The sequence below is a fragment of the Diabrotica undecimpunctata genome, chromosome 4 (genome assembly GCF_040954645.1).
Source record: "Diabrotica undecimpunctata isolate CICGRU chromosome 4, icDiaUnde3, whole genome shotgun sequence".
Classification (NCBI taxonomy): domain Eukaryota; kingdom Metazoa; phylum Arthropoda; class Insecta; order Coleoptera; family Chrysomelidae; genus Diabrotica; species Diabrotica undecimpunctata.
Window position 1 is genome coordinate 53702882 of NC_092806.1, and position 15106 is coordinate 53717987.

General features: G+C 36.5%; 1 protein-coding gene across 1 annotated transcript in view; it reads left to right on the forward strand.

Annotated features, from left to right (window-relative positions):
* LOC140439521 (protein disulfide-isomerase A5-like) overlaps window positions 1-9601 on the forward strand; it is a 33165-nt gene extending 23564 nt beyond the window's left edge. The window contains exons 5-8 of the mRNA XM_072529487.1: window positions 795-1068; window positions 2416-2716; window positions 3355-3557; window positions 9060-9601. Of these exons, the coding sequence (XP_072385588.1) occupies window positions 795-1068; window positions 2416-2716; window positions 3355-3557; window positions 9060-9494 (1213 nt within the window). The 3' untranslated portion in view covers window positions 9495-9601. The remainder of the gene's footprint in view (window positions 1-794; window positions 1069-2415; window positions 2717-3354; window positions 3558-9059) is intronic.
* The last annotated feature ends 5505 nt before the right edge of the window (window positions 9602-15106 follow it).

Below are 15106 nucleotides of genomic sequence, written 5' to 3' on the forward strand. Positions count from 1 at the left end.
TAGAACGGGACAGTGAAACATTTGAAAAAATGAGAAACAACATTTTTCACCCCGACCATAATAGTGACCATCGAGTTAAAATAACATATTGTTATATCTTTCCAGTATTACTAAACGGAGTAGAAGCCTGGACTGATAAGTGAGGCACTTAAGGCTTTAAACAGCAGCTTACCTCAGAGGATATACAAACGCCTACGAAAGATAAGCTGGATCGACAGTCAGAAATGAGGAAATCATTTGATTTCAAACAGTTGAACCAAATGACACGACTGTTCAATATAATAATGTGTAAGCTGGACTACTTCCATCACATTCTGAAGCACCGAGAAGAACATTATGGCTTAAAAACTTAAGACAATGGTACAGAAAATCGACTATATCATTATTTAGAGCTCCTGTCAATATAGCCATGATAGCGATTATGGTAGCCAACATGATATCCAACGATCGATAATGGTCTTTTATCTAGATGAAAAAGAAGAACATTTTGCCATGACATCATTATTACTTTTCGTAATTATTGTCATAATAGAGATTTGATAATCGATAGTAGCAATTCCTCTTTTTATAATTGTTTTAAAATTTTCGAAAAATAAAAAGCTGTGCAACTGCGTTTAAGTACTGCAATTGCAATTTGTTAGCAAACTGAGATGATTTATTATTACTGGTACAAGTATCTTAAAAAGGAAACATGTTTCAAGTAAAATATGCAAATATTGGATCGTGATCTTAATAGAAACATAATTATCAGAGCTCGTGCTTCCTTTCGGTTATAAATATATATATTTTTTTAGGAACGGCCATCTTAAGTTTCCTTACGAAGGGGAAAACAAGAAAGCAGCGATAGTGTCATTCATGCGTAATCCATCAGCGCCTCCGGTCAAAATCAAAGAAGCGGAATGGTCCGATGTCGATAACGATGTAGTCCACTTGACCACAAGCAGTTTTGATCCAGTGTTAAAAGACGAATCGTCAGTGTTGATAATGTTCTATGCTCCTTGGTGTGGTCATTGCAAAAAAATGAAACCGGAATATGAGGCTGCAGCTGCTCAAATGAAGAACGAAGGAGTAAGTATTTCTTTAAACCGTCGGCTTTACTGTAGTTTAAATTACATTCAGAGCACCAACGTGGAGAGTTAAATTACCTAGTCAATTAATTAGTTTTATTATAGGTTTCTATTAATTTTACAAGATTAGTTTGATTGAAAGTGCAGCTTTGAACTCATTTCATTTCCTAGCTATTCTGACAAATCAAATTGAATTACTAAGTACACTGCATCGAACCTTGGTCGACCACAAGAACTTAAACTGTAATAGTTTCTAGCATCATCATTTTGGCTTTACAACCCTGTGTGGGTCCTAGCCTCCCCAAGAATTTTTCTCCAGTCGTCCCTATCCATCGCCTTCCTCCGCCAAGCACGTATTTCCATATTTCTCATATCTTGGTCTATGTTATCTAGGAATCTTGTTCTGGGTCTTCCTCTTCTTCTTTGACCAATAGGTCTATCAAGGAGCGTTTTTCTAGCTGGGTCGGTTTGCTCCATCCGCATTACATGACCTACCCACCTCAGACGTCCTATCTTTATGTGTTTTACGATATCTGGTTCCTGGTATATCCTATAGAGTTCGAAGTTGTGTCGTCTTCTCCAGACACCATTTTCATTTACCGCTCCATAGATGCGCCTTAGTATTTTTCTTTCGAAACATCCTAACATGTTTTCATTGCTTTTTGTTAAAGTCCAGGTTTCTGAACCATATGTTAGGACTGGGCGTATTATTGTTTTGTAGAGTTTTACTTTTGTATTTCTTGATATAACTGTAGATTTAAAAAGGAGATTAAGCCCAAAATAGCATCTATTAGCCGTGCAAATTCTGCGGTTTATCTCTGCGGTAGTGTCATTTTCAGTATTGACGAGCGTTCCCAGGTATACAAATTCGTTAACTGCTTCGATGACGTCATTTTCTATAACAAGTGGCCGTAGTGTTTGTGGTTGCGTACCTATTTTCATGTATTTTGTTTTGTTGGTGTTTATTATTAAACCCATTTTTGTAGCCGCTTCCTTTAATGCTACGTACGCCTCTCGTGCTGCGTTTTCCGTTCTCCCAACAATATTGATATCATCAGCATATGCTAAGATTTGCACAGATTTGTTATATATTGAACCGGTAGTTGTGATTTGTGACGTACGTATTACTTTTTCCAGAGCTAGATTGAATAGTATACAGGAGAGTGGGTCTCCCTGACGTAGCCCGTTATTTGTTTTAAAAGGTTCAGAGAGTTCCCCCTGGATTCGTACTTTGCATTCAATAGTTTCTAGAATAGTACTCATCAAATTGTCAAAGTGATATATTAAAAAGAAAATTTCAGTTTTTCATATCTTTTTAACGTACTACTATAAAATAATTTTCTTGCAGATTCCAGGCATGCTAGCTGCGGTAGACGCCACCAAAGAACCCACACTGGCCTCCAGGTACTCAGTCAAAGGCTATCCAACTGTTATTTACTTCTCATTCGGAGAACAGAAGTTCGACATCAACGTTAGGGACGCTTCTAAAATTATAGATTTCATGAAAGATCCTAAAGAACCTCCACCACCACCCCCGCCAGAAAAACCGTGGGTTGATGAAGAAAGTGAGGTAGTTCACTTGACCGAAGAGACATTTAAACCATTCCTAAAGAAGAAGAAACATTCCCTGGTCATGTTTTATGCCCCATGTAAGTTTATATTCTTAAAAATATGCCATAAAACACAGATGGTAGTTACCAGTTTAGTAGATAATTAGTGTTCTTATAAACAGACTAGTAATTTTGCCCATCGCATGCGACGGGGATCCAGTTGATTGCCATCTACATTCATTGTATGTATGTATGTATATATGTATATATATATATATATATATATATATATATATATATATATATATATATATTTATGGCACGCTTTATACATTATGTATATTATGCGTTTCACGTGGTTTAATCTGATGTGTCATATGCTAGGATTCGGCTAGTTGTTTATTTTCTACTCAGTAGAGGCCTTCATCATTTATAGTGTTATGTAGTATCGCTATACGTTCATTAATAACAAAAATACTGTGTAGTGCCCTTTTGGTAGTCGCCTTGTTTGTTTTTTTTTATCTTACAATATTCGTTATATCCTTCCCTTTCATTTGCTATGTCGCATGTTAGGATTCGATCAGTTGTTTATTTTGTGCTCAGTCAGAGGCCTTCTTCAAGTCAATAAATAAAATTTGACACCGGACAAACCGTGTGAGTGATAGAGATAAATAGATAGAATGGCGACATACTAAAGATCTTTAGTCGAAAAATTATAACATTTATCTATTTTCCAGGGTGTGGACATTGTAAAAAAGCCAAACCTGAATATACTCAAGCCGCTACAGAGTTCAAGGATGATCCCAGAGTCGAATTTACTGCTGTTGATTGTACTGTATACCCAGCAGTCTGTAGTGCAAACGACGTGACAGGTTATCCCACGTTTAAATATTTCAGTTACTACAAGAAGGAGATGAAAGACTATAAAGGTGGAAGAACGGTAAGATTTTTTCCTGTAGTTCCTATTAATGTTAAACATTGAAAACTTTTTGCTAATTTTGCTGTTTTATTAGTGAATTTTAAATCAGAATATCGAAATTATTTGTGTATGGCGCGTTGCAAATTATAGGAGATGAGATTGTCAAAGTGTATAACTCTTCAAATGTAGACAGAGTCGACTCAGATAAAGAACGTTATCTTATAGTGCAGGTACACGTATTCTATTTTACTCTACTGTATTTCATTTTATTCTGTTTTAATATATTTTATTTTATTTTAATAAACCGATTCTGACTTATCGCTGAACGTAAAATATACCTAACAATATATATGTTGTCATGTAACGATGCTCTGATCGTTTAACAGTTCGAACCGTGGGAGTGTCAATATTTGCGCATCCACTTCTACAACGTGACGGCGTAGTGGGATTCAGGACGGCTATTTAAGGCGTGTGAATAGCGGAATTAGACAGTCTTGTAGCTAGCGCTCTAGGCTCCCTGACTCGCCGGTGTAGTGAACCTGCGAGCCGTTCCGGACAGAGACATTTCCGTATTGAGGATCGTACTCTGTCCCTAACCAAGCGGAACCCATCGGTATTGCGTATTGAGCATTACCGTGGATCTGCACAGAACCAACCGGGACAGAGAGATTTCCGTATTGAGGATCATACTCTGTCCTTAGCCAAGCGGAACCCGTCGGCATTGTGTATTGAACATTGCCATGGGTCTGCACAGCTAAATATTTTGTTTGCGAGCATATTCGGAGCTTTCGCTGAATTGAAGCGAAAGCGAGTATAAATCTGCGCGCGATCGATTTCCCCCATTTCGTTTTTTATTAGTAGTACTAATTAATTTCTTTTCTTTTATAGACGTTCGCCGAGGACTTCGTTCATCACTGGATCCAGTAGAATTCGTTTTAGTTTTATTCATTGTATAAGTATACAACGTAGAATTCCTTTTATTTTTATTTATTGTAGATATACTAAATTAATAGATTTATTTTTACTTCAAACCTGTGTTTTACTGAGTCTGTCGCCCCGAAAGAGCTACCCATCACAAACTGGCGCCCGAGCAAAATTAATAACATGCCGACAGATAAAGACACAGACTCAGTAACAGGTACGTCGTGGATAAACCGACTTTGCAAAGAGGAGTTGCAGAGCGAGGCCGAAAAATACGGCTTAGATCCCAAGGGAACCGTCGACGAATTGAGAGCACGACTCAGAACCTATTTTAAAAATCACGAGGAAGCGACAGGAACAATCCCAAAAGAAAAAACGTCCATGGGAACAGAATCCGACACACTGACCCAGGAAATTTCGGGCATCCGAAGACAATTACAGGAATTAACAATAACGAAACAAATGGGGCAACCAGAATTGCTAAATCAAGTACGAAAGTGGAACACACACTTCGACAAGAAGCATTCGGATGCAATAGACTTCTTAGAGAGGATAGACGAATTAAGCTTGGCCTACGAGATCGATAAACAAGATCTGCTAAGAGCATTACCAGAATTATTAGGAGACCACGCTTTGTTATGGTACAGAAACAATAACAAAAATTGGAAGTCATGGACAGATTTCAGCGAAGATTTTAAAAAAGCTTTCTATCCCAGGGGATATTTGCTACAACTAGAAGAGCAAATCCGAAACAGAAAACAGAGACAAAACGAACCAGTAGATAGATATATCACGGAAATTCAAACATTAATCAGACGAGAAGGGTCTTTTTCCAGAAACCAAGAACTCAAAACTTTTTCCAGAAACCAAGAACTCGAAAGGATATACACAAATTTGTTACCAGAATATAAGCTTTATGCTCGCCGCCGGGATTTCGGAAACTTAGCCGAATTACAAGATTTAGCCCAAGAATACGAAGCTGTAGAAGACGAAAAGACCCGAGCAAATCAAGGTCACAGCCGTAAAAACTGCAAAAACCCATGGAAAAAGTTTTGTTCGCGTTGCGGCAGAGAAGGAGTTTACAGCAGCGACTGCTGTTTCAGGCGTCAGGGAAACGAATTACAGACTGGAGAAACAAGGAGTCGTCCCAGTCTGTAAAACAAGATTCGACTCCATTCGTTTTCGCCGTTACACAGCCAGCAAGCAATGACATTCGACTGTTCGCATCACTGAAAATAGGGCAAAGAACATACAGAGCGCTCATCGACACAGGTACCACTAAAAATTACGTCGGGGATAGAATAGCTCAGATATACAAGGACTCTCTAGATAGCTACAGCGGGAGAACGAGACTAGCAAATGGAGCGTCAATGGAGCTTAACCAGAAGTTGACAATTGAATGCGAGATCGATAAGTTACAAACCCGACAAACATTCATAGTAATGCCAGGGTTGACGGAAGATGCCCTACTAGGAGTGGAATTCCTCAGGAACCATTCTATCGAACTTAAATTCGATAAACATACGACCAAACAATACATACAACATCAAGAAGAGACATGTAACACTTTAAAAGACTCCACTCAAAATACGGAGTTAGAAAGGTTCCTAAGAAAAGAACTAAGGGAGTTTGAGAATATAACAGGACCCACCAACTTAATAAGACACGAAATAAAATTGAAGAAAAAGTGCGATCCAGTCAAGCAGCCTTATAGGCGGCACAATCCCGCAATGCTACAGATCATCAACCAAGAAGTGGATAAGATGTTAAAAGAAGGAACCATCGAACCCTCCACAAGTGGTTGGAGTTCACCGATTGTACTAGTTAGGAAAAAGGATAACTCGTACAGATTTTGCATTGACTTTAGAAAAGTCAACGAACTATCAGATAAGGACGCATATCCGTTACCCAGAATATCGGAAATTCTGGATAGACTTAAGGAAGCAAATTTTATATCGACCCTCGATTTGAAACAGGGATATTTTCAAATACCCCTAGAAGAAACAAGCCGCCCAGTGACAGCATTCAGCGTACCCGGAAAAGGCCATTTTCAGTTCAAAACCACCCCATTCGGACTGCATTCCGCAGGAGCCACTTTCCAACGCCTGCTGGATAAGGTAATACCTCCCGATATGGAATTCGCGTTTGCCTACTTGGATGATATCGTAATAATATCTAAAACGCTCCAAGAGCATTTAAATCACCTACATGAAGTTTTCCGAAGACTGAAAGAAGCCAGATTACAGCTGAACTTCGAGAAATGCACGTTTTGCCAGTCAGAACTCAGATACTTAGGACATGTGGTTGGAGCAGAAGGAATAAAAACTGACCCGGAGAAAACCAACGCTATAACCGGATTTACAGCACCGAGAAATGTGCGTCAACTCCGCCGGTTCCTAGGAATAACATCATGGTACCGCCGATTCATAGAGAACTATTCGACAATAGCAGGACCGCTAAACATGCTTCTGAAGAAGAAGATAAGATGGAAATGGCCCGATAAGCAGAAAACTTAAACAAGTTAGAAGCGTTAAGAGAACTAGCGAAAGTGCACATGGAACACGCTTTCGAGGACCAAAAGAAACATTACGATCTAAGACGAAGAGACTGGCAGCCACATCCAGGAGATCGAGTCATGAAAAAGGAACACCATCTATCATCAGCTAGTGCAGCTTTCACCAGCAAACTAGCGCCGAAGTACTCAGGACCATACATAGTAACGTCAGTAATATCACCAGTAATAGTAAAACTGAAATTGGCCGATAGTAGTAGCCGCAAGCAGATGACGGCGCATGTAAAAGATTTAAAACCGTGGGTAGGAAGATTGTGATAAAGATACCGAGAATATTGTTCTGAAGCTGTTTTCTTGTGGCATTTTAAATTAATTACTATTTAACTGGGAATAAGCCACAATTAAAGGTTAAAATACGTTTATTGACGTTTCAATTTCCACTTCGGAAATCGTTCTCAAAATAATGTATTTTGAGAACGATTTCCGAAGTGGAAATTGAAACGTCAATAAACGTATTTTAACCTTTAATTGTGGCTTATTCCCAGTTAAATAGTAATTAAGATACCGAGAAGGATAGATGACATCAAAAGGCTGTAGACACCATATACACAAAAAAAAGGTATGTTACTTTTTTTTTCTCAAAGAGAAGGGGGTGTAACGATGCTCTGATCGTTTAACAGTTCGAACCGTGGGAGTGTCAATATTTGCGCATCCACTTCTACAACGTGACGGCGTAGTGGGATTCAGGACGGCTATTTAAGGCGTGTGAATAGCGGAATTAGACAGTCTTGTAGCTAGCGCTCTAGGCTCCCTGACTCGCCGGTGTAGTGAACCTGCGAGCCGTTCCGGACAGAGACATTTCCGTATTGAGGATCGTACTCTGTCCCTAACCAAGCGGAACCCATCGGTATTGCGTATTGAGCATTACCGTGGATCTGCACAGAACCAACCGGGACAGAGAGATTTCCGTATTGAGGATCATACTCTGTCCTTAGCCAAGCGGAACCCGTCGGCATTGTGTATTGAACATTGCCATGGGTCTGCACAGCTAAATATTTTGTTTGCGAGCATATTCGGAGCTTTCGCTGAATTGAAGCGAAAGCGAGTATAAATCTGCGCGCGATCGATTTCCCCCATTTCGTTTCTTATTAGTAGTACTAATTAATTTCTTTTCTTTTATAGACGTTCGCCGAGGACTTCGTTCATCACTGGATCCAGTAGAATTCGTTTTAGTTTTATTCATTGTATAAGTATACAACGTAGAATTCCTTTTATTTTTATTTATTGTAGATATACTAAATTAATAGATTTATTTTTACTTCAAACCTGTGTTTTACTGAGTCTGTCGCCCCGAAAGAGCTACCCATCACAGTCAAGTCTCTCTTTAAGAAAAGGTAACATTTCAACGTTGTCGTTGGTGATCTTTCATCTCTTTGCGTTGCGGTTTCTTTCGTGAATTAAAGTCGTTTTCCATTCACCAGGTGAACAGCTAAATTAACTACAGTGGAATGCCGTTTGTGTACGGAAAATGAAAATATTCTCCAAACCGCCTCATTGACATATCTTTCCATCTGATATGTTAAAACGTCATCGTTATTATTGGAACCGCAATACCAAATACTTACAGCTTTGTCGTTATGTCAATCTATCAATACTGACATTTATTTTGTTAATCATAGCTTGCTTTGTTAGTCATAGTATGGCGCCATCTATTAGTTATATTGCGATTTAAAATGACAGAGAAACTGTTTTAAGGTCTTTTCATACAATTTTTTGAAAATTATCTTTTACACAATCCTTTTTCTGATAATAGCGGCAAAAAAAAGGTTCTGGAATCTAATTTGGTGCAGTCGTTCTGAAGTTATGCCCGTAAAAACATTTCGGCGATTCATGTTTATTAATATAGATAGATAATCATAACTCCTTGTTCTTAATTCGTTTATCGTCGCTTTGTAATGAAGGCAGACTGCATTAACTATTGGGTTTTCACTTCTCTTAGAATTTGTAACGTATCATACACAACATTTGTTAGTAGGGAACATTTAATAACGATAATCATTTTTTTTAAATTTAGTATGTATTTGTTTTAGGCTCCAGATTTTATAGACTTCATGAGAGAACCCGACAAAGTAGTAAATATTCCTTCTCCGCCCGCTGAGCCGGCTGAATGGACAGTGGATCCGGCCGTGGTGTTACTAACAGACAAAAACTTCCGAACTCAGCTTGCTGACAAAGTGGTTCTAGTCATGTTCTACGCTCCTTGGTGTGGGTATTGCAAGAAAATGAAGCCGGAGTATAACGTAGCAGCCCAGCAACTTAGCTCTGAAGGACACAAATATTGTCTTGCGATGATTGATTGTGCCGAAAATCCATCAATTGCTGAAGAATACCACATATCTGGGTTCCCGACGCTGAAATTATTTAAAAACGGAAAATTTGTTGCTGATTATAACGGGAAAAGGACTGCTGATGATTTAAAAAGTTTCGTGTTGAAATATATGAATAATCCAAAGGAGGAGTTGTAAAAAGTGATTGTAGGTATCTCGAATCAAGCTCAAAAATACTCATGCTCATTACACTGCAGATCTGATATTTAAAGGTGACTAATTTAATGAAAATAATAAAAATCGAACCTGTGTTTTATTTTCCCTGTATTGTAGTAAATTGGAACAGTTTATTTTCATAATTTAAAGATGACATCGGTCGTAGTATAGCTTAGAAATAAAGTGGTAAGACAGTGATTAGGCCTAGAGTATTATATGCGAGTGAAACATGGACGATGAACAAATCCGAACAAGTCATGCTCTAAGCGCTAAGTGAGAAAAGAAAAGTCCTCAGGAAAATATTTGGAGGAAAGCTATGAAATGGGATATGCATAAAAAGACCAAATATAGAATTAGAGAGGATGTATGGAAAACCGAATATCTTAGGAATCGTTAAATCACAAAGATTAAGATGGTAGACCGCATTGCCAAAGGTTGCCAAACACGAGACTACCTAAAAGAATAGTAATTGGAGGAAAGAAGAAGGTTAGGCGTTAAAGCGCGAATATCGGGTAATACTACAATTAAACGGTTAGTTAGAATTACCCAAGCATAGTGAATAAAGCTACATATTTGTGAATATTTCGTTGTATTTTGGATTTATCCGGTTAATACTCTATTATCCTGTTCAAATATATAACTGTTTCTAATTTGGAGTAAAAATAAATATAGCTTTTATCGCTGTTAGTTATATCAAGTTCTTGATGCTTGGTTATATCTTTTGGACAATAATTGTCTAGAAAATGCTTAATAAGGAAAAGAAAGCATACAATTTAAACATAAGTTGTGTTGTTTATACCAAACCCTAAAATGTACTGCTTTAAGGTCTCGTCTTATGCGGTGGATACTTCCACAGAAAGGCGCATATAAAAAATCGCATAAAAAGACATTACTTGCCTTGAAAAAGTAGGGATACATTCCGTAGCCTTCTAAAATTACATAAAACCAAGACAAAAACAGAAAAGTTTCCTGCTCTCGTACAATTTTGCATTGCTGTAAGCATAGCACTCGTATGATTTTCTTCATGCAGAGATTCGTCTATTACCGCAACTACAGGCGTATGTTATATATCTAAGCGTTGATCTACTCATACATCGATTTATAGTTTATCATTTCGGTTAACAGTTAAGTGTCTATTTGGTCACTTATATTTACAATTAAGTTTTCCTGAATTATTGCAAATATTATTACTATACATTTGAGACACATACATGTTCCTATTAGTTAACACGTCATTACAAGCACGCTCGGCAACTTGCAGCAGTTCAAGAAATTCTTAAAATAAAATATATTGATATTATATATTATATTTAAGCGAAGAGTCGCGATACTGACTATTCCTCACCCCACTTCTATACAGTACGCTCGTAGGTCAAACTATAATTATAGTTTGAAAATCCTCCAGCAAAGAAATAATGAAATAATAATAGCGTTTATTGTCCAACAGAATCCAGTTATAGGACAAAATACAATACTAAAGTTAAATGATATATTAATAATTCATAAGTACTAACTAAATAACACATTTTTCGAGTATTTTACCTTAACATAAAGAAACTACTCAATCACCTAGGTAGATCTCAGCCATCCTAGTAAGCTGCTTTAAACTGCAGTGAAATATATCGCAGTAAGCACTTAAGGAATTATAATAGTTGCACATGAGAAATAGAGGAGAATTTAACATAAGATTAGTTCTAGCTTGTGTATTTCTGAACGTAATCGAATTTCTCACTGGATAAGATGGAACGTTAAAATTTATTTGTCGAAGAATATCAGGGCAGTCAATGAGATTATGTAGTAGCTTGTACAGGAATATTAGGGAGGCATTAATTCGTCTAGATTCTAATGATACTGCGTCCAAACCGCTACACAACTCACTATTGCTGATGCCCCTCTTGGGATATATGCCGTTAATTTTGAAAGACAAAAATTTACGCTGCACCTGCTCTATAAGTTGGATATGTTCATCATAAAAAGGTGACCAAATGACAGAGGCATATTCCAGTTTACAGCGTAAAAAAGTGTAATAAAGTAATTTAATTGCCTTAGTATTAGTGAGATTTCGACTATTTCTAATTATGAATCCATAAGATTTAAGTGCTTCTTTAACCTTTAAATTTACATGTTCAACAAAGGTGAGTTTATAATCAAATGTAACTCCAAGGTCTTTAATTTTATTTAAACGTTCAAGTTCATTGCCGTTGATAATATAAGGATGGTATAAATTAGACTGTTTCCTAGAATAACTAACTACTTTGCACTTATTGGCATTAAGATTCAAATGATTTGCATTACACCATTCATGTACACGATTCAGTTCACTCTGCAAAAAATGAAAATTCATTAAGGTCGCTTATCAATGAATAAATCTTTAAATCATCGCCATAACATAAACATGGTGCAGAAATTGATTCACACAGATCGTTAATAAATAACAAGAACAATAATGGACCTAGATTAGAACCTTGTGGAACCCCTGAAGAATCTAGGTACTTTTACAATTTGTAACCATTAGGTCGCTTATCAATGAATAAATCTTTAAATCATCGGCATAACATAAACATGGTGCAGAAATTGATTCACACAGATCGTTAATAAATAACAAGAACAATAATGGACCTAGATTAGAACCTTGTGGAACCCCTGAAGAAGCTAGGTACTTTTCCGATTTGTAACCATTATAAGCAACAAACTGCGTTCTATTTGACAAGTAAGACCTCATAAAAGTCACGGCATCCTCAGAAAGACTAAGAGACACAATTTAGAAAGTAATACGCCGTGGTGAATTCTGTCGAACGCCTTCGTAAAGTCAATATATATGACGTCAACTTGACTATTATCTAGGGCCCCTGAGATATATTGTGTGACCATTAATAAGTTTGTCACAGTGGACCGAATACGATTATACAAAACTATTTCAAAGACTTTCGATAGATTGCAAATAATGGAAATTGGTCTGTAGTTTTCTACCTGACCCTTTTCACCAGTTTTGAATATTGGGCACACTTTTGACTCCTTCCAGAGACTCGGATATTCCTTGTTAAGAAGACATAAATTAAAAATTTTTAATAGTGGCACAGTTAAGGCACCTATGCAACCCTTAACCAAAAAGGATGGAATATTATCAGGTCCACACGTCATTTTGTCTTTCAATTTCTCACTAGCCAAAATTATCTCAGACTCTAAAATAGGATAAAAATTTAAGTAATCTGCGTTAATTGAGGAAGAGTTAGCCTTGAAATTAATATCTGATGACAGAAAAACACTCTTGAAAAATTCTGCATATTCACAATATTTTGTGGGTCGGAGGTAGTAATGTCATATATTTCATCATACCAGGAATTCTTGAACTATTATTTTTTGAATTTACGTACGACCAAAACTTCTTGGGGTTGATGGATAAAGCAATTTGGATATTCTCGACATATACATTGTAGGCCAAACTGATTTTTGATTTGACAAGGTGTCTTAACCGTTGAAACTCAAGCAAATCACACTGATTTTTGAATCGTTTAAACTTTTTTCTAAACTTTGCTTTTAATTTGATGTTGTGAATGATATCAGCATCGAACCAGGGTGGGTATTTATGGCTAAAGTTTTTGTAAACTGGAATATACTTATTAAACACAGAAAAAATCTTATCATAAAAGTTATTTAAAGTTTCATTAACGTCATTAGAAGTATCCAGTGAGTTCCAATCCGTTTCATACAGTTCTCGATATAAAACAGGAAAATTTGCTTTTTTAAAGTTGTAAGTTAATTGCTCCAAACCATACCTAAATTTAGGCTCTTTTACAAATATATCCGTAAATGTTATTAGAAGAGCTGGGTGATGAGAGAGAAATGCGATAAGACCAAATCTAGCAGTCTACCCAAGTGATTAATAACATTGTTAAATTGTCTAAGGCCAGTAGAGCCCTCAAAACTTAAAACTACAGAAGTTTTGAAATCAGACATATCATTATCTATAAACCTTGAAACATTGAAATCGCCTAGTACTATGCAGTCATTATTTAAGTAATCAAATTGCCCTAAGCAATCGAGAAAATATTCGAAGTCTATCAAACTTAACTTATCAGGTAAATAAACAACAACTATATAAAAATATTTGTAACCAATCCGGCACTTGACAATAATAAGATCAATAAGTGGAAATTGTGCGTCGAGAGCCGTAATGTCCAATATTTCAGATGTTATGAAATCTTTTAACGCGAGCACTACACCACCACCCTTCACCTTGTCCACCTCATGGAATTTTCGGTCTTTTCTGTATACGACATAATTATTCGGAAAGAGTTCCATACTTGAAACATCACTGCGTAACCACGTTTCACTTAATGCTATGATGTCGAATTCACAATCACTAACCTTGGCATTAAACAATGAAATTTTGCTATTAAGGCCGCGCACATTTTGGTAATAACGTGTAATTTCAAGGTGTTGGGATTTACTTGATCTGGAATTGCTGGACACATTTAGTTTAAAGAGCTCTTAGTTTTACTGACTATGGTAGGTCTACCCCTTACATACTTAATGATCAGATTTTGTTCTCCATTGTCTGTTCGAAGTTTCAGTTCTGTCCGGAGTTCATTTAGGTATTGTCTCTGTCGAGGTGTTTTATCATCAGAAATTGAAATAGCAGAGAAAGTAGATGTGGCTAATTTATTCTTGATACGCAAAATAGATTTAGCCTGCGCGAAATGAGTCATACGCGTGATATCGTAAGTTATCATATAATTTAGCGTGAATTTAGCTGTCCTTATGAGTTTTACCGAGAAGCATATCAGTAGTAGAGAATTTATTTAGCGTATGGCATATTAAGAACACATGATTAAAAGCAATATTTTTATAAAAAACGTTAAATGGAGTATTACAAACGAACATCCAATATATCAATATAATCTAAAACATTTTCGATCTCATTTAGGAATTCCATCTTCTTAGTTTTCTTGCTGTTCTGTCAATATATTACCCTCCTTATCTCTTTACTTCTGTTGTTTGAATTTCTATTTGCTTTTGTACAGTTTCTGGTAAAATTTTGTCGTCTCTATTGGCTTACTTATAGTTCTTTGTTCATAGTTTCTCTCTTCTTTCTGCGGTGGATTTACTTTTCTTCCTTGCGTAGCTATTTATATTCTTCTCTGCTTGTCGGGTTCTGTACCCCTGTTGCATCATTAAATATGCTCTGTTTTTCTCTCTATTACAATCTGATATTCTTCGTCAAAACAGTCATTCGTTTTTGTTCTTCTTTGTTTACCTTTCAATCCTAATAATTCTTCAGTTGCTTCTTTCATGATGTTTCTACACCCTTTCAACTCTTCATTTATGTTTTAATGTTTTAGTTTGATGTTTATATTCTCTATTTTTGTTGATATTTTTAGTCCTTCTACATTGTATCGTTCATGTTTAGAACCTATTTTCTTTTTAAACGTTTAAAATTCTGGCCTAAAAAATATTGAAAATTCGATGGAGAGGATAAATTTATCATCAAACCCTAGAATCCCAGAGACACACACAAACTCTCCACATTTTAGAGAGACGTAGTTAAACACCTGATTCTACAAAATATTTAAGGACCACTGAAGCAATAAAAC